The sequence below is a fragment of the Camellia sinensis genome, chromosome 3 (genome assembly GCF_055761805.1).
Source record: "Camellia sinensis isolate YWXY chromosome 3, ASM5576180v1, whole genome shotgun sequence".
Taxonomy (NCBI): Eukaryota; Viridiplantae; Streptophyta; class Magnoliopsida; order Ericales; family Theaceae; genus Camellia; species Camellia sinensis.
Genome location: NC_138963.1, coordinates 56,312,874 through 56,338,042, shown reverse-complemented (window position 1 = coordinate 56,338,042; position 25,169 = coordinate 56,312,874). Strand labels below are relative to the sequence as shown.

Here is a 25,169-nt window from a genome sequence, read left to right as displayed (position 1 = left end):
TTGTCAGAGGTATAGATGTAAAGAGAGAAAGTAGAAAAGGTGAATAGAGATGGAAAGCCTGTGTTTTGGATGCATGCCTTGGGTTACAAGTGGTGGTGGGTCTCAATTTTGTTGGATCATGAACCATATAGATTGATCTATCAAATTCAGACCTTAACTTATTCTACATGTATTGAATAGAAAGAACATAAAACACTTACATTAAAGGGACACTTTAGGTTAACTACTACAAAGAGTACAAGCTATATTTGAATTACAGAAATCTTAAAAATGAATGAAAATATGATTTCAGATCTCTATAATTCTAATATTTTGGAGCGTGATTGGAATAGAAAATGGATTGCTGATTGTCTACTCCAACATAAATCACATTACCAAGTTAGATAGGAATCTATTTTCCCCATTTACCTATGAAAATCTCATATTATTGAAGGAATGTTAGTTATTTATGAGCAAAAGTTAATAATTGAATCCCCAATATTCAAAATATATTTTTTTTTCTTTTACAGAGGATTCCTAGCAGAATCAAACATTTAAATGACATTGACATATGAATCTCATTACTAGCAATGGCATGCCCATCCCTCCGTAAAATTTGTGTTATTCTACTTGAGTATTCTTTCTATAGTTAAGTTTTTAAAATCAGTTTTATAATAATATTTCCAGAACTAGTTTGATTAAAATACACATTATTTCTATATAATTTTATTTTTTTTGGGTAAAGTTAATTTTTTAAAATATAAAAATATATTTTTATGTGAAACTAATTTAAATCTTTTTAAATTTAACCAACCATTCATGGCCATGTTTAATTAGCATGTTTGATATAATGACATTTAATTTAAAGAGTTATAGCTTTATGTATGGACTATTCCATGTCTGTCATTGATTAGTTTAAAAATTAGAGTAAATTATGTAAATAATCCTTGTAATTTATACGAGGTGTTAATTTGGTTCCTGTAATTTCAATTTGTTTAATTTTGCTCATTAATTTAACGGATTGTGTCATTTTAGTCCAATAAATAGCGATTGTTAAGTTAATTTAACAGAATGTCAAACAATGTGTCAATTTGGTCCATGTATTTTACACGATATGTCAATTTGGTCCCTATAGTTTCAATTTTTTCGATTTTGACAGGGACTAAATTGACACATTGTGAAAAATACATTGATCAAATTGACACATTGTTTGACTTTCTATTAAATTAACTTAACAACTATTATTTATTGGATTAAAATGATACAATCCGTTAAATTAATGGGCAAAATCGACCAAATTGAAACTACATGGATCAAATTGACACATCGTGTAAATTACAGGGACTATTTGCATAATTTTTCCTAAAAATTAATTATTTAAAATTTAACTTTTTTTTTATCACATCATTAGATAGAAATTTAGAGATTAGGCAATTATCTCCCCTTAAAATATATATTAATTCTTTTTCAAAAGGGTAATGATATGACATATACCTGTTGTGTGGGTTAAAATAACATTCCCAAATCTTAGAAAAAAAAATTGGGTCAGGTGGGAGAATGGGTCGATGTCCACCCCTACTTGTCCTGTGAGCATCGGCCCGTTGACTCGGCCAACTCGCCATACCTAACTATTATATTTTGTTAGGGCTTAGGAAGGTTATTTTAGTCTACATGACAGGACTAAGCCAATATTTTCAGTCCGAAATATTAATGAGTTGGGTTTGGGATTTATACTTTCAACCCAGCCCGGTCTGACCCGCTATTAAATTAATTAATTAATTATAATACATTAAAATATTTATTTTTTGTTGGAATGCAAACTTTATCTTTATTGATTTTATTAAAACTCACGTTTTGTGGTGTGTGTGATTGAAGTTGTTTAAGAAATTCTTCAATTTATATACAAAATCTTTTAATTTATAATAATGTCAATATATTTATTTAAGAAAAATAATGTGTGATTGAATTTAATTATAAAATATTTAAATTTTTTTAAAAATATATAACCTGATAGGTAGACTTGAGATTTATAATTATTTTTTGGAATGGACTTGGGTAGATGTAGAGGCTCGATGTTAGGGTCGGACTGGGCTTAGGCAGCACAAAATCTCTTATTATATAGTGACGTCCCGACCTGAACCTGGCATATGCCTACCCCAACATGAAAGGAGTGTGCATCGTTTACAAATTATGATATTTGTGAGGTTGATCATTACAAATGTCATAAGTCAATCCTAGAAGAGTCATAACGGAAAAAAGGGGTTAAAACCAAACACTGCACAATGTATAATCAAAAAGTTTTTGAATTATAATTAAAATAATATTATAACTAATATCACAACGTGTATAATCAAGACGTAATTAATACCCTAATAACTCATAACAAAAAAGACTTAAAAGGTAGTAATTAGATGCACATACAATAGAATTTATCTTTCTTAAATCGTCTAAATGACACAAGTTGTAAACTCTAGGAACTGGACGTGTAATAAATATTATTTGTTATTATGTGTCACATATCACATGTGATTAGGGGTGTGTGTGGTGCCGTTCGGGAGATTTGAGAGTAGAATTACAAATCGAATGGCGGATTGGTGGATTGACAAATTGCGGTTTAGGCAGTTTTTGGCGGATTGACGAATTAAAGAATATTCTAACCAATTATCATACATTTGTATAATATATAACACTAATTTGTATAATATTTTTTAGATATATAACACAAAGTAATTTTACATAATATGTTTCATATATATAACTACTAATTTGTAATAAATTTATATCTTAAATCTCTCTCATACTCATTTTTACATTGAAATTTCATTGGAGATTAAAAAATATATATGTGTTAACTATAGCGGAGCGGGGCGGTTCGGTTGGCGGATTATAAATTTTAAAGTTTAAACCGCGGTTAGCGGTTAGAGCGGTGCAGATTGATGCGGATTGGTGCGATTTTAGCGGATTATGCGGTATTTTGCACAGCCCTACATGTGATAAGCAGCTCATGTTTTATATTCTAATTTTTTTATTAATATATAAAAAATTAGTTTGTAGGAAAATTTATTGTTTGGTTTAGATTTTGAAAATCATTTTTGAGTTTCTTTATGATTTTTTTTAAAATTTTAGTTTAATTTTGTACATTTTAGATTTACTTAAAAATCAAAATATTTGTAAAAAAATCTAGAAATGTATGCCTTTTTTATTGTTATTTTTGTCAACTTTTTTTTTCCATAAATATTATATTTTTAAAGTACATCTACTTAAGGGGTGCTGTTGTGCCTTAAGGTATAGCAGTTATTGTTGCCTTTTTGTGGGAGGTCTCGAGTGTTTTTCAATGATCTAAACCGGTCAATTGTAAGGTTCGTTAAGAATATTATTCATGTAAAAAATAAAACTAATCGGATATTCATAACCCCATAATTAGGTTCTAATTGTTTTTAAAAATTTATGAAAGTTATGTTAACCGTTAATCTATTTAGGTTCTAATTGTTTTTAAAAATTTATGAAAGTTATGTTAACCGTTAATCTATCTATGCTATATATATAACCAAATGTAGTTGTTAAGTCAAAAGGCTCCAAAACTTGAATCCTAAATTCTCATAATTTTGAAGAAAAATAAATATTACGTGGCACTTCCTTTCATATCCCTTTCCATTCTTCAAGCCTTCTCAATCTCTCTTCATATATAAAATATAAAATAATAAAATATTAATCCATACTCTCTCTTCCTATATAAAATATAAAATAATAAAATATTGATTCATATCCATCACCCACAATATGTTTATCTCAAAATAATAAAATATTCATCCATATCTATCAGTCACAATAATATCTAACCCACTCTCAATCTCAATTTAAAAATGAAAAATAAAAAAAACAAAAAGAAACCAAATGTAGTTGTTAAGTCAAAAGGCTCAAAAACTTGAATCCTAAATTATCATAATTTTAAAGAAAAACAAATATTACGTGGCACTTCTCTTCATATCCCTTTCCACTCTTCAAGCCTTCTCACTCTCTTTTCCTATATAAAATAATAAAATAATAAAATGTTGATCCATATCCATCACCCATAATATGTTTATCTCAAAATAATAAAATATTCATCCATATCTATCAGCCACAATAATATCTATCCCACTCTCAATCTCAATTTAAAAAAGAAAAAAAAAAAAAACCCATGACTCCTACAATTTCCACACACACGTTTCTGTATTTAGCTTATTCCAGTCAAATTCAATTATTCTCTCATCTACTCATCTTTTATTTTCTCAAAATAACTCATCTTCTCCATTGTTACATTTTGCAAGTTTGATGATATGGAAAAATCGTTACAAGATCGGTGTAATATTATTTCGTATTATATATGTATTTTTTTAGTGTGTGTTACTTTGTGTGTATATATTTCTTTTCTCAATATTTTTCAATTCATCTACACATTTTTTCATCTTCTTTATTTTATGCTTCTAATATTATTTCTTACTTTATATGCATTCTTTCAGTGTTTATTACTTTTGTGTGTATATATTTCTTTTTGCTAATATTTTTCAGTTTATCTACATATCTTTTCATCTTTATCGTTATTACATTCAATTATTCTCTCATCTACCTATCCTTCCTCAAAATAACTCATCCTCTCCATTGTTATCTTTTGCAAGTTTGATGATCTATGAAAATCATTACCAAGTCAGTGTAATATTATTTCTTACTTTATACGCATTTTTTCAGTGTTTGTTACTTTGTGTACATATATTTTTTTTCTAATATTTTTCAGTTCATCTACACATCTTTTAATTTTCTCCATTTTTATGCTCCTAATATTATTTATTACTTTATACGTATTTTTCCAGTGTCTATTATTTTTGTGTGTATATATATTTTTTTCTAATATTTTTCAATTCATACACATCTTTTCATTTTCTTCATCATTACATTTTGCATGATTTGGGCTTGCTACTTTTTAATTTGTGATTTGCGTTTATTCTTCAATTTAATCAGATTCGAAACTCACCAAATCTTGAATTTAATATAATTTATTTTATTTTATTTCATGTCTATCACACCATCACACCCATTAATGGCTTCGCGTAAACTCTCGAAATCAAGAAGATCAACTCGGCATAAAGTTAATCTCACATTTGCTCATTCAAACTCTCTCAAATGAGAGTTATTCTGATCATCTGCAACCAATATACACTCAATTAAGTACATACACACACAACAACTTCAAAATCTAAAACACAATTTCTCAATTTTAAAATTTTGGCAAAAATAAAAAATATATTTAATTAAATATATTTTATTCTATTAAAACTTCATTAAAAAAGTAAATTTATTTGCTACTATTCAATAAAATATATATGCCTTTATTTTTATATAACAAACAAAATTAAATTGTCTTCTACTCATACATAATTACTCATAAATATCTTATCTTTTTAAAATTTTGATTATCAGCAACCGAATTCCCACATATCTCTCTTGGACCCTACGACACTTCGAGATGCTATCAAAGACCCAACATGAAACATTGGCTTGTCGGTTAAGTTGAGGACCTTTGCTAGCACATTGTTGTGTGGCTAGGCACCTTGATGACATGAATCTAAGTTGGGCGAGCACCTTGCTTGAGATAAAGCTTGGCGCTATGAAGCGACTTATGCCGTGCTTGGTGCACTGGAGGCGTCAGGCCTACTTGTGGCGTCCGGGTGAAGACGGAACTTCCTTGTGAAGTTGTTTTGCTTGACAAAGCATTGGGCCCTAATGTTCAAATGGGTGAGACCATCAACACTCGATTTGTCAATGAGCTATGGCGGGCTTAAACTTGGTGGAGTTTGAGCGCCACACGGGCAAAAATTGATCCGCTGCGCCTCTAAAGGAGTCGGCCCGTGACAGTTTTTTTTTGTAGGATGTTTATTTACTTTTATCTTTACTTTTCAAATTAGATTTGATATCTATCTTTTTACCTATATATATATCTATACTATATATATAAACAAATATAGTGTGTTCTCTAAAATTTTCAAAGTCTCAATTCTCAATTCTTAATCAAAGTTAAGATTTTATTTCCTCCATTTCGCTCTCTCAAAGTTATGTTTTTAATTTTTTGTCATCCTCATTTTTCTCCAATAAAAAAATTTCTTTCTCTTAATATTGTTTTTATTTAAATTTTTTACTTTATCTAAGACTCCTTATCTCTTTTTATTAATTTTTTATTTTGTTTAATCTTCTCCACTATCTTCATTTATCTTTATTTCTTATTTCTACCTTTTTAATTTTTTTTTAATCCCCAATCCTATCATTATCTCCAACTTTATTTTTATTTTATTTTTCATATGATCCCTTTTTTTAATTTATTTTAATCTTTAATCTAATAATTATCTTCAAATTTATTTATATTTGATAATGATCTCCAATTTCATTTCTATCTTATTTTTCAAATGCTTCACACTTCAGCTATATATTCTAACATACCATTGAGTTGTTTTAGTGTTTGTATATTGGGTATAAAGTTTTGTTCAAACTCTGCGTTTAAGATTCGAGTTGCATTCAATCATCAACAATGTCACAATTGGTTAGGCAGTATTCATTTTTAAAATTTTTACATTATTTGTAATAGTATCCATTTTTACATTATTTGTTTTTAAAGCTATAATAATGTCCAATAGAAATATAGTTCATGCTGCTAAATGACCTACTTGGACTAAGATAATTTTATAATCAATGTTTCAAATGACAAATTTATGGAAAAAATGAATGTATGAACTTAGGTATTAGATAGTTATTGTATTCAAAATATTTGTTAGTTATACCTCCTTATTATATTTTAAATTTATAAAAAAAAATTATTTTATAATAAAAAAATGAGTATAATAAATTGTTTAAATTATACATTCCGTGCATAGCACGGGTTGCCACAAGTTTTTATAGAAACAAATGTACTTTGGTTATAGAGCTATGGCTATCCAATTAACTTGATTTTTTTGTATGGATGATCTACTCGACAAACCCTACAATACAAACGGTTTAGATCATCGAAAAACACTCAGGACAATCTCCCACAAGAGGCACAACTGTACCCCCCTTCTTCGGTTTGTTTTGGTAATAGGCTAAAATAGTCAAAAATTTCTATAAAAAGTCAACTATTTTCTTTATTTTTTTACATATATTTTTATAAAAAGTCAAAAAATTACTATATAAGTTCAAAAATTACACCCAATTTTTACGGTCAATTAAAATATCTAAAGCAATATCCTTTCTCATATTTTCTCTAATCATCAACCAATTATATCATTTAATTTAAAAAATAAGTCTAAAAATGAACTTTTATATCATTTTCTTTAAAATAATCAAATATCAAAACAACCTGAATAAAAAACTAAATATATATTAAAAAAATTAGAAAAAACAAAACTAATTTGTAAGAACATTACCTCCCTCCCAACAGGCAAGCAAAATGACACGTAAGTAATGAATAACTTCAATAAAACAATACGAACAATAGAGAGAGAGAGAGACATGCACGTTGAAAAACAAGTCTGGTAATAACCGTTGGAAATCATGGGAATGGAAAACACACCTCCTCTCTCCTCTGCATATCACCTCTCTCTCCTCATCCTCTCTTTCTCTCTCTAAATTTAGATTCAATTCACAATTTTATCGTCCATTCATGGTTCTCTAATTTCTTTCCCAATTTCAATCCACAGCTCCAAAAATGGACATTCTCTTCTAAATTCAATCCTGTTCACTTCTCCTCCCTCCTCTCACCGGCCCACTATGGGGAGGGCTTCTCCACTGGATGACGAGGAGGACCTCCAGATCACCGTCCATCCCGGCCGCGGCCCCCCCGCCGACCACCACCGCTCTCCCACCCGTCCTCCTCGCCCTCCTCCTCCCCCCACCACCCCTATCTATCAGCCCTTCAAGAAGCATTTCCCTTGGTTAGTCCCCCTTTTTGTAGTCGCCAATATTGTTCTCTTCGCGATCGCTATGTATATCAATGATTGTCCTCGAAATTCCCACAATTGTTTGGCTGCTGACATTCTAGGCCGATTCGCTTTTCAGAACCTTAAGGAAAATCCCCTCCTTGGACCCTCTGGCTCAACGTAAGTCCCTCGATTGTGCTTGATTTAATGTTTGAATAAACTAAACAAATGCATGATTGAATTTTGATCCAGCATTGTTTGTTTTTCATTTCCAATTTTGATATGTTTGTGTGGGGACTATTCATTCTAAAGGATTTAGACCAACATGGGAATGTTTTTCTTATTTTGTAAAACTTCCAAGAAAACTTGACTATTCTTAAAGAGTTAAAGAGTTTAACAATTTGACTATAAACTTAATTTTAAAGTTTGTCTATATCTGCATGATTAACAAGTAAAAATAAATTCCAAATTTTGGCAATTTAAAACTTGCCAAAACGACTAAAAAATATTTGGCAATTTCAACAAGTGGGCTGTTGGAAAAGAGGATAAAGATTGCCTGCAATTTTAAGAAAATTTGGCTGAAACTGGGTGAATTTCACTGCTGCTTTTATGTTCTAGTTAGGTTACCTCCTATAAAGATTAGAAACGAAGCATCCGAAGGAAAACTTACTCAACCTACATAGTGGTTTTAACTAACCACAATCAGGTTCTTTTTGATTCATTGACGGCTAATGCATTGTAGTTTCTGTTTTCCAGTAGTGACTAATGTTGACATTCGTGTTTTAAAATTGCTTTTGCTTTGCATTGCACACTATGGGAAGCAGTCGACTATAAGAAGCAAGAAATTGCATCTGGTAGCATGCCATCTGTGCTTGAATTTGGAAAATAGTGAAAAAACAAATTTGATTAATGCTGTGTGTTTGTATTCATGTAAATTCCAGTGGCAGGTAGTCTAGAATTTGCAGCTAGAAACATATGATTCTCTATCTTGAAAGCATGAAACAAATTTTCAATCTTTGGAGTCTTCTTTTTCTTATTCTGGTTTATGCCTGAATACTCTTTTTATCATGCTTTCATTCTAGTTGATCCTTCCTTTCTTGCAAATATGTTTCTTTCACTGTTCCTTGGGTGTCCATAGTTAGACAACATCATGTTAAACAATACTTACCATTCTATCCTCCTAATGTGAATGTATGAAGAGATTGGTTTTCGCTATTTTATAGGATTTGCTTGGAAATTACATTTGAGGTCTCTCTTTCTCTTCCTCAAGCTGTTGAATGTGATCATGTTGTAACAAAGAAAGATTACACTTGCTAGCTTTTAACCATAGGATTTTTAGTGAGAACTATTTCTATTCGACTTGCTTCCAAGCTGTTGAACTGTGAACATTCGGTCACAGGTCTTTGTAAGGGTTCTAAAGCGGGATAAAATGTTACCTGATTTCATCTGTTTCATTTGTTCAGCCTACAGCTTATGGGGGCTTTGGAAGTGAAGAAAGTGGTTGAAAATCACGAGGTATGGCGCCTGATCAGTTGTACATGGTTACATGCAGGACTCTTCCATGTTCTCGCCAATATGTTGAGTCTGGTATTTGTTGGCATTCGACTTGAGCAGGAGTTTGGGTTTGGTATGTGTATTAGCATTCCCTATTTCACATTAATTAGTGGCATTGTTTTGCTCATTGTTACATCATCTCAAGGTTCAAGATTTTGAAATTTTCCTTTGTACTTTTTATCCCTATCATGTAACTTTGCAACTTGTGCTCCCAAAGAGAGCAATATATGTATTTATATTTATAGAAGTTTGCTTCTATGACCTTTAAATGGGTTACATGATAGAGCGTGTTTTAAAGCTTTATACTTTTGTTGGACATTATCAATAGTAGCACTAAACTTCGTAAAGCAACATGTATTTTTCCCAACGAAACAAATACCTTTATTTCTTGTTATTTTATCCTAGTTTTCCATAGTACAACCCTAAAGTAGAGAGCCCTAAGAGCAAATGCAATATTTCATTTTCTTCATTCGTTAAAAAAATGTTCAAAGTGGAAAGAATCTGTTACTTTATCCTAGTATTCCATAGTACAAACTGAAAGCAGAGAGCCTTAAGAGGAAATGCAATTTTGCCTTTTCTTCATTAAAAACAACGCCTAATTAATATACATTAACGTGTGCTTGGAAGGGGAAAGAATATGTTTGAAGTCCTGACCATGGCTTCATTATTACTGTTTTTATCGCAATGTTAATATAGGTTTGTAGTTTGAAGCCTTTTTTGTAATTTAATTTAACCCTTCAACAGTGCGGATCGGTTTACTGTACGTTATATCTGGAATAGGCGGGAGCTTGTCGTCATCTTTGTTCATCCGGACAACAATTTCCGTTGGTGCCTCTGGTGCACTATTTGGTTTACTTGGAGGCATGCTTTCAGAACTCCTTACAAATTGGACGATATATGCCAATAAAGTACTTGGAAACTATTCTTTGTTAGACTAAGCTTCCTATTTCATTTGCTCTTTTAATTTTTTTTTTGTTGAATCAGATATATCCAACATTTGATTATCTTACACTTTTTGGGTGGCCTTTTCATCAGTTTGCAGCGCTATTGACTCTCATTCTCATCATTGCAATTAATTTAGCAGTAGGAATCTTGCCACATGTGGACAACTATGCACATATTGGAGGATTTATTACCGGATTTCTCCTTGGGTTTGTGGTTTTGATTCGACCACAGTATGCATGGGTGAGGCAAAGACATACTCCTCCTCGTTACCATGGGAACTCATCTAAACCTAAATACAAGATGTATCAGTTTGTATTGCTCGTTCTCTCTCTCATAATTCTTACTGCCAGGTAACTTCTCTTTCTCGCTTTTGGTTGCAACTTTATACCATCATCATTTGTAGCTAGGTACTCAGGGTGATGGCCAAGGGCTTTTTGTTCCATTTTTTTTTTTTCTTTCTACTAGGCATTTCCCTCACTTTTTGTTTCCCTTTACCTTTACCTTTCCAAATCTCTACCCAAAGCCATCATTCAAACATAGGCTTAAGGTTCCTAACATAAATCTCTTTTTCCCTAGGTTAGGTGGCTGAGTGTAACGGATACTTGCTAGCATCCCAGATTGTATTTTCGCTTGTTTGGTTTGTTATGCACCAGTTTAGAGGAAATTTATTTGAAATAGCCAAACCAAACTAAATTATAATAAGCCATGTGTCCTAATCGGTGGGGTTGATTACATGAATTTTTTGTTATTTGATAATGTGAGAGTTTGATGGCAAAAAAAAAACTCTCTTTGTTAAACTTCAAATTGTAACTCATAGGAAATTAATATGGAAGTAGCTCTGTTCAATTCCCAAAACACGGGGGGTAAAATAGTTACCATTTGCTTCAGATGAAGTGAGTAAGAAAGAAGCATGTTAATGGTGATAATTGATGCATGACAACATAAATACAATGATAATTTGATGGTAATATTCACGGACTATTGACGAATTCATGTTTCCCAACATGCATATAATGGTAGCTTGAGATTTCTATGAACATCCCTGGATATGGAACAAAATGAAGCATATATTTCTAGTTATAGCAAACTGGATGAGCAATTTTGGAAAATCTTGAGAAAAGGCTTTTTAGTTTTTGTGAAGTTTCATTATAGTATGCGTCGGTAAATCCCTTTAATTACATGGTGTAGTCTGGCTAGCCTCTGATCAATGACACGAATTTTGACAGCTTTACTATTGGCATGGTTTTACTCCTCCGAGGGGTTGATGGGAATCAATACTGTTCTTGGTGTCATTATATGAGCTGTGTCCCTACCTCTTTATGGAAATGCAAACCAGACGAAGTCTATTGCGAGGTAACTCATTCTGCCAATTTTATTGTCTTCTTTTTGGTGCTTACTTTTCCATTAATTCTCATTCCCTGCCTCTCTCCCTCTCTCCCTCTCTCCCTCTCTCTCTCTCACATGCGTGCCCATACACAATATTCAAATCTAACATACAATGAAACAAAGAGATGTTTGCATCATGTTGTCATGGACACTCTCAAATAAATCTAGTGGGATTACTCTTTCACAACACCTCTTTGTTTTTGATGCACAATCTTGACTAGCGAATCCTTTGCTTTATGAAAAAGCATAATTCCACAAAAGATTTTCACAGAATCAGGTACATAGGTGAGACAAGAGGTGAGCCTCACATGTAGAGCCTACTTATGTGAGTCCCACACCTTTATCTTTTCATACTATGAAAATCTTCTATGTTCCTAGCATAGCAATTGCTTCATTTTTTTTCTCTAAAAACCATATGCATCTTACAAAGAACAAATATGTGCTACATAAGAATTTGCACTCTTGCATCAAAAGGCCAGAGTTTCCAAGAAATCTTATTCTTGCCCATCAAAGCATCTTTACAAATTTGAAATTCTCCTTTGTGGAGGTGACTTCCGCACAATAATGGGACGTTGCCTCGAGTGTTTGCTCAAAGTGCTTTGGTGAAATGGGATACCCTGCAAGACAAGGAATAATGAGTCTATTTGGCCGTGGTGTGGCCAAAAAGCCCCTTTGATGCTTAAGTCATAAAGGGAGAGAAAGTGAGATAGAAAGAGAAAGCAAATTAGGGTTTTGTATACTTGGCAAGTGGAGAAGATAAGAATCCCTTCCTAGTGGCGCTTCTTGTTGTTGGGTTGCTCATGCTCTTTTAAGGCAGATATGCTCACCTGAGGTAACCACCTCATGTGTGTCCAACTCAGTCATGGCTATTCACGTGGGGGGATCTCCATCAAGGCACCTAAGAGCATCCATAATGTGATAGCTAAAAAAGTGTACTAAAGTGTACACAAGGCAAAAGTGGGTCCCATTTAGTGTGTAAAATAGTTGTCTAAACTAATGTGTGTGTGTGCACCACAATGGACAAGTTAACTACCTAACTAAACCATTAAAAAATTTATTGATGTCATTACCAGTGCTTCATTGCCAATGGCTATATTTCACATTACTAGTGCTCCATTGCCAACATCTATATTTCACATTATCAGTGCTCCATTGCCAATGGCTATGTTTCACTTCGGCAACTGCTATAATTTACAACAAACATCTATAGATTGTGTTGTCACCAACGGGTCGAGGTAATTCATGAGCTTCTTGAGTAAATGGAGAATCATCATCATTGTCAATGCTAATTGATCCTGTAGCTAAACTCGGTGTTGTTGCTGGAGTAGACGGATTTGATGAATCTATAATTTGATCAACATCCACATTGAAAGCACCTCTCTTTCTTTGACTAATTTTCTGTTTTTTTTCTTCTTGTTCTCTTGTATAGTTAAACCATTTAGCACTATCTTTGAGGATTATACAACAACCATCCCACTTAAAGTGGTGACCCTGTGAGCTATAATACAATTGTTTTGCAGCTCCTAGCTCCAAAAAATAACAGACAAAAATTAATAGTCTTTCAATTAAATCATTTGAGTAGAAAAATGTGTAAACTATAACTTATCGAATCTTCAAGGTTATAGCCACTAGTCGGAGTCCTCTCTATTGTGTGAACAAATCTAGAATATTTGTTAAGGTGAGATTGAATGCTGGACCATTGATTCATCAAACCCAAGCTGATTCAATCGCTCTGATAACCCAAGAGTTGGTTGAACTCATCTCAAATTCGATCCCATAACCTCGCTCTCGTTTGATCTATACCCGTAGCTGTATCTTCTAAGACTCGAACCATGCTTTACAAAGTGCTTCATCTTCCTCTTTTGTTCAATTTGGATTTCTTTCTTTTTGTTGCACTTCACCCTTTCCCTTTTTCTTTTTTGTGTTGTGGATGGATGCGTTGGTTGAACTCATCTCAAATTCGATCCCATAACCTTGCTCTCGTTTGATCTATACCCGTAGCTGTATCTTCTAAGACTCGAACCATGCTTTACAAAGTGCTTCATCTTCCTCTTTTGTTCAATTTGGATTTCTTTCTTTTTGTTGCACTTCACCCTTTCCCTTTTTCTTTTTTGTGTTGTGGATGGATGCATGTCACTTGCTGGAGGAGGTTCATGAGATTGTAATTGAGATTGTTCTGGAATAAATTGAGTAAATGGAGTCTGACAATATTGTGGATTTGAAAAGAATTGAGAAAATGCTTGAGAATTAAATTGCAATAGTGGTTGAGAGTTTTGTTGCCTATTGAAATGATTATTGAAAAATGGAGGTCGAGGATCCATTTTTCAAAAGTTTTGGCTGATATACAATTGAATTCCTTTTTAATGGAAGGGTTGGAAATAGGAAATGGTCAAAAATAGATACTGGTTTGCATTTTATTGAAGAAGACAAACTGCGCACAACGGTAAAAAATTTGAATAAGTAGATGTCTACTTAGAACGATAATATTACTTCTGGATTGTTATTTAAAAAATAATATTTTATTCTTTGGGGCCCTCAATGGCTGGCTATATGGCTAGTCACAGTTAACACAAATGTTAACAGTTGACTGCTTTACATCAATGCTAGCAGCTCCATTGCACGGGTAAACAAACACCACAAGCTCACTAACTATTAACATCTGACACTAATAGTATGTTAACATGTCCACTGTGGTTGCTCTAATATAATGAACATGTTGGCTGGAATTTACTTTTGTATTTCTTTCTTCTTGTGTTACTTGGTTTTAAATAACGGTATCGAACTATGTATTAATATATCGGTGATATAATCAAATATAAACCGATATTGGATAATACTACCCAATTGATATATCAGTGAATAACGGTATCAGAAGGCTAAACTATCATTACGTAACGGTTAATATGATACATATGGCCGATATTTAAAACCCTGCACATACTGAATGATGGTTGTGATACTATTTCATACACACGGGCTTATGATAAACTTGTTGAAAAATGAGATTGCCTAAGCATGAACAATTTGCTGGCGGGTGTGATTTTAATTGAAGAAAGCAGAGAAGTCACTATATGCTTGTTATTGATCTTGTTCTTTTTTCATGTACTGAATGACGGTGCCGCAGTCCACCATGGTTGGAAACCAGCTGAGCTTGAAATGCCTAAGCAATGGGAAAAGCAAGGTTTACATGTTGGAGGGCAATAGCAGCCATTCCAATTTGGAACAGCTGTGCTCCCAACTTTGCAGTTGAGATGTACACACGGAACATACGAGGAGATCACTGAAGATAGTTTGAGCCGTGCCATCGAACAATGTAGTGTGTCCATCTCCAGAGAGTACAAGAATTCTTATTATCATTATTATACAATATTCTCTTTCAATTAGTTGGGCGTGAAGTTTCTTCGTTGAATCTGCAGATTGAATTGGGGCGTTTGATTAACTGCTATCACATATCTGTTTATTGGTGAATCTGCAGAAAAGAAAAGGAATAGGCTATCAGCAAATTGGAAGATAATGTAAAGTTGCTTCAATTGTTGTATTGTACAGTAATCAAATACTAAAATAAACATATCTATAAATGGAAAACTCTCTTTTATCTTTATTATTTTGTCTCGATATATTGGTAAGCTGTAATTTCTTTTTCTTTTCTTTTTTTTTTTGGTAATTTAATTTTCTAGTTTTACTCACTACTACATTTGCATATGAAAAATAAGGTTTCCTGATGTTGTATATACCTTGTCGTCCTTATCAAACTCCGTTTTTAATGAGAGATTTGTACATTGATGCCCTCGTTTGCCGAGTAACTTTTTTAGTCAAAAAATTAAAAAATTATTAAAAAAAATTAAAAAGCCAACAACCTGTTAAAAAGTTAAAGATTTCATTTTCTCTCTACTTTTTATACATCTTTTTGTAAAAAGCCAAAAAATTATTCCAAACATCCTAGTTTTTTTTACATCACATTTTAGTCAAAAAGTCAAAAAGTTACTAAAAAAGTCTATTCCCTAACGAGGCTTGAGTTCTCGTTTGAAAATATGCTATTTTAATAATTTTTTAACTTTTTGGCGAAAAAATGAGATTAAAAGAACTTATATGTTTGGAATGACTTTTTAATTTTGTATAAAAAGATGTGCAAAAAGTAAAGAGAAATTTTTTTTTTTTTGACTTTTTGATATAGGTTATAGACTTTTTGATTTTTTTAGTAACTTTTGACTTTTAAACTAAAACTAGTATTTTTCAAAGGAGGCCTAAGTTATACTTTTTATTTATATATGGCAAGTATGCCTATTTTGAGAAGTGGGTTAAAAGAAACTTTTCAACTTTTAACCCACTTCCCTCTCTCATAAAAAAGTTTAAAAAAATAACTTTTAACCATCTTTCCAAAACACCCTGTAATTGCTTAATAGTATAAATTTTGTTTCATGACATTAACGTCATATAGATTTTGACTGTAAAGCATAGGGACAGAAAAAATTTCACATGCTGCATTCTTTTGACCCACTCCCCTCTCTCACCAAAAAGATAAAAAAAAATTTTAAAAATAATTTTTAACCATCTTTTCAAAACATTCTGTAGTTGCTTAATAATATAAATTTTGTTTCATGACATTGATGTCATATAGATTTTGACTGTAAAGTATAGGGACAGAAAAAATTTCGCATGCTGCATTCATCTGGGATGAAGTGTGGATCCATCTAAAATGTGAAATCTTATGGTGTGTTTGGTTGAGGGGTTTGGGGAGGGATTTGGAAAAGGAAAGGGAAAAGGTGTGTGAAACTATGTGAAATATAGGCATGATTTATTCACATTTCACATACCTTTTCCATTTCTCTTTCCAAATCCTTCTCCAAATCCCCCAACCAAACACAGCATTAGAGCATTTATGTTGGTGATTAATTTTGTTTGACTCGTTTTACATTTTTTTCGAATGAAGTGTGGACCAATCGAAAATGTGAAACTATATAGCATTAATGTGGGTGATTAGTTGTGTTTGACTCAAATAATATGTTGATGTAGTCCACTATCTACATGTAACATTTACTCCTTATCACTCTCTCCATTTTTAATTATTTGTCCGGTATAAAAAATAAAAATTTAAAAATAATATATTTTTATATTAATTTTTTTCACACAAATTAAAAGATTTCATTAAGTAATTTTATTTTTGTAGCTTCACATTATTTACAGTAATTTTTGTCCATCTAGCTAAACTAAAAAGAAAGTTAATATAATTATATTAAAATTATAATTTTATTTTTTACATTTTTTTCAAACTTAAGATGAATTATTTATCGTGAACTAATTATGATGATCATTTCATATGTGAAAGGAGACTCAGCTTTCAACGAGATCTAAGATAAATTCTTAGGTCTCATTTGAGATTAAGTTATTTTAATAGTTTTTTAATTTTTACGAAAAGATATACAGAAAAGTAAAAAGAGTGATGTGACAATTTATAATGACTTTTAGACTTTTTAGTTAAAATATGTAGTTGCCAAACGAGACCTTAATTGAAGGCCTTTGTATTTAAATATTTTGTTAAGATGTATCTTTGTAACACATGTTAAAATTTTGAAAAAATGATAAATAAAACTCTAGAGTTTGACCTTAAATTTTTAATTTTGACAATATAAATATTAATTTTTGAATTTATTTTTAATCTAAATTATTTGCCTATTTTCGTTAAGTAAAATTGACAAAAAAGAACATTTTAATGTTTAAACTCAATGTAGGTATATATGAATATATTTTTTTTGGTTGAGTTTAGTAACTAAAATCTAAATTATCATTAGTTTTATTTAACAAAAATAGACAGATGGTTTAAATTTTAAAAAATAAAATATTATAATTTAATTTTAAAAAATTAAAAATTCAAGATTTATTTTATTATAATCTTGAGTTTTTTAAAAATAATTTTTTTCTAAATTTGTTAAAAAATTAAACATTCTATAAGAAAGTGGGTGTAATAAAGTGTATGATATTTTTAGATTTTCTTATCATGTGAAGATACAAGTTAACAAAATCATAATTTAAATAACATTTACTATTATTTTAAGGGCTAAATTACACTCATCTTCCTTGATGTTTATGCCAATTACAGAAATTTTTCCTGTAGTTTTAATAATTATAAAAATTACCTTTACTTTTACAACTATTATTAAGATTCCCACACCGTTAATTTTCTGTGAATTTATTTAACAGAATATGTTGACATCATGTACTATAAGTAAAAATTTCAAGATTGCCCTTATATATTCAAATAGTAAATTTCACTCACCTCTCTTGGGGTTTTACAAAAAATTAATAAAGACTCATACATTATTTTAATCATGTTAGTAAACAAAATTATTAAATTCTATACAATATTTAAAAATTTTCTAAATTATTAAGATAAGCATATATACAGTAGAATAACCAAACATTACCTTATCTTAAAAAAAATGAGCTAATAAATTGATTACCATTAAACCTTATACTAGATTAAATACAATCATTTATTTGAAAATTACGAAAAATGAAAGAATAAAAAGGCCACCAATTTTATAAATAATTATTTTGAAAAATACAATCATTTTATAAATACAATCATTTTTTTAAAAAGGCCACCAATTTTATAAATAATTATTTTGAGAAATTAGAGTTTGAATAAAAAATTAAAAATACATATAGATATTTGATTTTTTTTCCATATGAAAAATACATATTTGGAGAAATTATTCCTCTCTTTCCATTTTCTTTATTTTATTCTTTCATTTTTCTTTCTATTTATTTTTTTTATAGGTGTCACTACAACAAATAGCAATAACAATACCATATGTACGGGGAGCAAATATTCCAGCAAGCCCGTACTCCTTTCTTCCGAGCTCCGTTTATGTCCGATCACCTGCGCGCAAATAATGGTGAGCTACCCGGCGGTGTGTGGCCGGAAAAACCCTCCGACGATCAAGTTAGCACACACCTTAGGATAGAGAGAGAGAGAGAGAGAGAGGTGTTTGAGTGTAAGAAATTCCTTACAAAGTGTTCATCCATCACGTATGGGGGGCGCAGACATACTTATATACCCTCTGCGCCCCATATCCACTCCCAGTCATCTCTTGACACGTGGCTCCGCTATCCCATCTGTCAGCATAAACCTTGCCGATCATCGCCTAATCACAACTGCCTGCCTTCTCAGCTGGAGCTCAGCAGCCGAGCTGCTCTATCCACGGCCGTGTTGTGCTTCATACCCAAGCACTTCACTGGCTAGGCCCACGGAGGACCGGGCTAGGCGGCATCTCGGCAAAGCCGAGCTCGGGGCACCTCCTGTGGTCGGCCTTCCTGCCGATCAAACGGTTTCCTCGGTTGACCACGCCTTTCCGGGCGCCAGTCGCTCAGCTTGTCTGGCTTCAGCCGTCCCTTGATCAAGCAGCTCGGTCCAACCGAGCACTGCCTTGCCGAGCTTCTTTACGGTCCGGGGCGGCACACACTTGGCCCAATTCCTACCCGGGCCAAGTTCTGGCAGCCCATCTCCGGGCGGATAGTCGATCATCTCGGCCCCATACACGGTTGGGCTCTCAACCTGCTCAGCCGTTGCCTCGGCCCAATTTCAGATCATAAATCACCCTCTCAATTGCCCCTTAATTCCGTCCGCGAAAGCGTGACTGGGATTACTCACTTCGACCGAGATAACATTTCTCCGGTCTTCAAGATGCCAAAGGGCGACCAGGCTAGTTAACATAACTGTTTGCAAACTTGCCCGGTTATACTCCTCGGCTGACATCCTTTTCTTCGAAAGTAGCTCGGTTGGCTCTTCGACTCTTCAACCCGTCGCTTCAGTCCTGACGTCGCCATAAATGGGGACACATGGCGGGTTGCCATTGGTCATCGAGCAGCCAACCCGCCGTTTTTGCCAGAATTTTGAATTTGGGCGGCCTCTCTCTTGTCTATACATACAGGACCTCCCAAACTTCATCTCCTCCTACTGCCATTCTGTTATACGGCTCCAGAGCTCTAGCATCCTTGCCTTGGCCTCGTCTGCCATTCTTTGTGTTCGAGGGAATAGATCCTGTCCTTCACTGGTGAGTCCTTCTACCCCTATTTTGTTGCTATTTTCTTTCATATTACATACATTAGGGCACAAAAACGTAGCTCTTAGGGTATAGGCCATAGAAACCGTCCCAAACCTCCCACTGTTCTTGGTGTTCTTTATCTTCCTGAAGAACACTGAAGAACTGGGGCGAACCGGGCTCCTGGTCTTCTTTTGATCCAAAAAACCAATCTAACCGAGCAAATAACATGTTTGTCTCAATCCCAGCAAAAACCGAGATAACAAAAGGACTTGGTCGCTCAACCGGGCTAACATCTGGTTTGCTTGGGCGACCGGGCTCCTTAGTTAGAATAGACAACCGAGGTGGTTTGGCACTCTTAATGACCGAGCTAAAGTCCAGCTCCTTTTGCGCGACCGCGCTCACACTTACACTTGCCATCCTTTTCCTGTAGAGTCCAAGGGGACCACTGTCATTCCTGAGGCTCTCAGGACCGAGCAGCAACCAATTACCACAGTGCCAAACCCCTCAACCGGGATATACTAAGCCGGCCACAAATGGGGAAATTCCGCTTCCTAGTGGATACTCCGGCCGCGCTGGCTGCGTTCAGGGAGCAGTACGGCGTCCCGGCCGATGTCCACCTGGAGCTCGCAGAAGAAAAGACCACACCTTGGGGTAGAACAGAACAATGCCCCTTCACCGTGCTGTCGATCGTCGAAGGAGGACTCCGCTTCCCTCTGAACCCACTCATCACCGAGTTCTTACGCCGAACCGGGCTAGCACCCACCCAAGTGTCTACCAACACTTACCGGATAATAAACGGCGTGCACGAGCTAAACAACCGATTAGGCATTAGCCTAGGTTTAGCCAAGATCCTGCGCCAATACACCCTAGGCCACACCGGCGACGGTCTCGCCTATTATCTCAAGATTAGACCGGGCAGAGAGAAAATCGTGACTGACACACCAGACAAGGATCTTCACGACGATGATTTCTTCTGGATGTCTAGCAATTACGAGACAGCCGAGGTACCGGGCTGTATGATTAGCAAAAACTTTGGCAGCACATGTAAGCCGCGCAAATTACCTCGGTTAATACACTTTCTTGATGTTTATGTACCTTAAGCATTCTCTTCCTTGTTTCTTTTGCAGCCATCCAAGCCTTGCAAGCCAATTATAATTTCCCCAACGTAGAGGCAATCAGGATCGCGCTTCGCTACCGCGACCGAGATTGCAACCAATTGCTTAGCTACAGTCCCACGTACAGATACTCCGCTCCCCGCCGGAGTAAAGTTACTGACTTCCTCTGCGCTCCAACACCTCCACCAGATCCAACTCTACCAGACGTTCCCCTCATTCGCTTAACAGATGAACAGGAAATGGCCAAACGAAGCAGAATCAAGAACCTGCTCACCGCCACATCTGCCGAGATGCCGAGCGTCGTCATTCACTCGCCAGCCGCCGGTCAATCCAGCGGCACTATGGTCGCTCTTGCCTCCGCCGGGCAGTCCAGCCGAGAACCTGCTCCACGCCGTGCCGGTAAAAGAGCTCGGGCAGACCCATCCGCCGAGCTAGTCGCCGAGCTGACCACCGAGCATCCATCTGACGCCCCCGTCCCAGTGCCGGCCTGGCGTCCACAGCTGAAGCACTGGGGTCAAGACATCCCGACAACGGCTTCGATCAAGGACGACAAAGAGCATCTGCTCGCCTTCGATCTTTCCAAAACTCTTCTACTACCGAGCAACGTGGTCGGCAGCGACCACGTCCCTGACACTCGGTTGGTCAAATCATCAGTGAAGTCTATGACTAGGGTAAGTCAATGTTCCTCTGAAAATTTCACAAGTGTTTTCCCGATTCCTCTTCTAATCAACTTTGCTTCTTGCAGGCCATTCAGAAACAACATCTCGTATTGGAGCGCATCCATAGGCTTCGGCAAAAAGCCAATGACACAGCCAGCCAAGTGGAGAGCCTCCAAGCCGAGCTCGGCCGGGCAAAGTCTTCGCTTGAGATTGCAAACGCCGATAACAACAGACTGCTCGGTCAGCTGGATGCGGCCGAGAAAAAACGGGATGAGCTCCAGACCGAGGTAGACGCGCTCAAAAATTCGAAGAAGAAAGCTTGCCGGGCTGCTAACAACGCCGGCTTTAACGAAGCCGAGCAGAGCTACAAGAAGCAAGTCTTTGCAACACAAGACATCTACTTCAAGGCTGGCTGGAAGTCCGCCTGTGAACACCTCGGCCAGGGCTCTGACACCGACGTATTTGCCAACCCTCCTCCAGCTTCGCTACCGGTCTACCTCGTGCCTTATGCAAACGACGTCTTCAGCGCTTTGCAAGCTGAGGCCGAGGAAGGGCTTGAAGAGAGAGAAGGTGAGACAGAATCTGAGGCAGAAGAGGCCGAGGTGCAAGAGCAGCCCGGCAATGACGAGCCCGGTGCCCAAGACATAAGTCTAACCATTAACCTTGATGCCGGCGAGGACGAGTTTACCAATCTCTCCTCCTTGGTTTAGTTTTCTTTTCTTTTTTGTATTTTTGCTTTCAACGCTTCTGATGTAACCGGGCTCTGTCCCCACCTTTTGTATAGATTTTCTTGTCAATAAAAAATTCAAATTTTGCCAAGTGTTTGCACGGTTTTCATCAATTCCATCTTCAGCAAAACATCTCGGTATAAATCATTGTTTGAACAAAACACCTCGTCAACCGGAATTCATAACTCGGTTGAAGTACTTAAGCAGAACAAAACAACAAATTCATAAACCGAAATAACAAAGTTGAACAAATCATCAACACTTCCAACCGGATTAGATCATCTCGGTTGGGAATCCGAAGTTGGACAAAACACCAACTCTTCCAACCGGAATAAATCATCTCGGTTGGGAATCCGAAGTTGGACAAAACGCCAACTCATCCAACCAGAGTAAATCATCTCGGTTAGGAATCCGAAGTTGGACAAAGCACAAACTATTCCAACCGGAATAAATCATCTCGGTTGGGAATCCGAAGTTTGACAAAACGCCAACTCATCCAACCGGAGTAAATCATCTCGGTTAGGAATCCGAAGTTGGAAAAAACACCAACTCTTCCAACCGGAGTAAATCATTTCGGTCCTTAACATTAAAACAGCAGTCCAAGTGCTAAAGCAAAATTACTTCTATAAATTGACAAAAAGAATTACATGCTGCAGTGCAAGCCAAAAAATTTCTTTGCACAAGAAAAGAAAGCAAAAGCTTAAAAATAATACAGTTTCAAGTTGGCCGCATTCTATGGTCGGGGTATTGTTCTTCCCTCTAAATCCTCCAAGTGGAAAGCCCCCTTGCTCGCCAGACCGGTGATCTTGTAGGGTCCTTCCCAATTTGCCCCTAGTTTGCCTTCTCCTGGCACCAGGGTGTTGCCCATAACCTTCCTCAAAACCCAATCACCAACCTTGAATGGTCTGGGGTGCACCGTCTTGTTGTATTTCTTAGAGAGCTCTTGTTGGTAGGCGGCCACATGGATGAGGTCCTTCGGTCCCTCAATCATTTGAATGAATCATTTGGCAGCCCGGCTTCCGTTGACCGCTACGAAGCACTGCTTGGACATGACCTGATCGCCCCAAATCTCCTCGATTGCCCCCATAGCCGAGGGAAATCTCATCACCTGGTGGTAAGTCGATGCTACAGCTTGCATGGCGTGTAGCCATCCCCTTCCAAGGATAAGGTTGTACGTCGAAGGCACTTGTAGCACCCAAAACTCAACTTGCTTGACCACGGATCCCGCATTGACCGGCAGGATAATCTTTCCCAAAGGCCACTCTAGTTGTGAGTTGAATCCGACCAGTGGCGAAGTTGCCGGAGCCAAGTCTGTCTCCCGGAGTTTAAGCTGCTTGAACGCATCGTAGGACATGATCTCGACCGAGCTTCCCTGATCGATCAAGATCCGCTTAACATCAAAGTCCTTGACGCATGGTGTTACTACTAGGGCATCGTTGTGCGGCATCTGGATACGCTCTAGATCCCTTGAGGTGAAACTAATCACGTCTTTTTCTTCAGTCTTCCCCCTTTTGATGGCAGGCTGTACCGACAAAACTTCCCTTATATGCTCTGCCTTTTTTATCATGCCCCGGAGTTTGCAAACACGCTCCGGTTCCACGATGCCGTGGATGACATTAATAACTCCTTGTGGTGGTGCGTCTCGGTTATCATGTCCCTTGGGATCAACCGGAGCCTGATTCGGCTTCACGCCGCCATCAATGTAAAGGTCTAGATGCCCGGCCGCAACCAGCTCTTCTAAGTGTTGCCTCAAAGGCAAACAATCCTCAGTCTGGTGGCCTCTCTCCCGGTGGAATGTGCAACGATACCGCGGATTGTAGCCCTTTTGTCCATCGCCCAACTTAGCAGGAAACCGGACATACTCCTCGTCTCGAATTTCACTAAGTATGCGATAGATTGGAATCTTGAAGACCGTGGTTATGCCAATCCTTGCCTTCATCCTTCTGTTTGCGTCCGCTACGTCATCTCGGGGGTAGTCATCCCGGTCATTCTGACGTCCTCTACCCCGGTTTTTACGGTTCGAACCACGGTCCGATTCCTCAGCTCGGTCACTTGAGCGGCTGGACTCTTGCCCAACTGCGTGCACTTTGCCTGCTGTCTTCTTGTCTGTTGCTACCAGAGTGGCCTTCATGGTAGAAGCTGACGCGTCATCCTCTACTCGGATGTGCTCATTGATGCACTGCATGAGCTAGCCCATGGAGGTCGGCTGGTGCATGGTAAGCGAGTCCCGCAGTCTATGTCCGACCGAGAGACCACGCTTGTATTGCGTGATTGCAAGGTTGACCGGGTAGTCCAAGATCTCGTTGAAGGTTTCCCAGTACCTTGAGTTGTATACCTTCAGTGTGTCCCTCGGTTCCATCTTGACACTCAGCAAATGATCGACTTCCTTTGGTGTCTTTGTGTTGTTTTGAAGCGTGTAACAAACGCCTCGGCCAGCTGATGCCACCTTTGTATGCTCCCTTTCGGCAACCTCTCGAACCACTTTAAGCCCAGCTCGCCTAAACTTGACGGGAAGATTAGGCACATAAGTCCGTCATTGCGCCTGTGTCCGGCCATAACCTGTCGGAAGTGGCTCACATGCATATATGGATCGGTTTTTCCGTCGTAAAGTGTGAACTTAGGCTGGTGGAAGCCTGTCGGAAGCGGTGTTATTTCTATTTCCAGGGAAAAAGGGGTGGCACTCAGCCTAGCCAAGTCCGTATCTTCAAAGAGTGGCACTGCTTGGCGGGGTGGAGGCATTCCGACCTCCTCGCTAGCGTGAACCCCGTAGGATAGCCGCTGGAAAGCAGGTATTCTCTAGGCTTCGCGCCGACAAGCCCGCTCCTTTAAGACCGCC

The 25,169-nt window shown here is 36.3% G+C and overlaps 1 protein-coding gene across 1 annotated transcript; it reads left to right on the top strand.

Moving 5' to 3' along the window:
- Positions 1–7,481: 7,481 nt before the first annotated feature.
- Positions 7,482–15,387, top strand: LOC114262008 (RHOMBOID-like protein 1). Its single transcript, XM_028202339.2, has 6 exons — positions 7,482–8,081; positions 9,365–9,528; positions 10,200–10,363; positions 10,491–10,750; positions 11,627–11,753; positions 14,911–15,387. The coding sequence occupies exons 1-6, from the start codon at positions 7,753–7,755 to the stop codon at positions 15,034–15,036; spliced, it is 1,170 nt and encodes a 389-aa protein (XP_028058140.2). The 5' UTR covers positions 7,482–7,752; the 3' UTR covers positions 15,037–15,387.
- Positions 15,388–25,169: the final 9,782 nt, after the last annotated feature.

Bases quoted from the DNA above. Each gene is read 5' to 3' on its own strand.
- LOC114262008 (XM_028202339.2), top strand. From the start codon at position 7,753: ATGGGGAGGGCTTCTCCACTGGATGACGAGGAGGACCTCCAGATCACC. The intron at 8,082-9,364 runs GTAAGTCCCTCG...TCATTTGTTCAG, and splicing joins CTTGGACCCTCTGGCTCAAC to CCTACAGCTTATGGGGGCTT. The intron at 10,364-10,490 runs GTACTTGGAAAC...CCTTTTCATCAG, and splicing joins GGACGATATATGCCAATAAA to TTTGCAGCGCTATTGACTCT.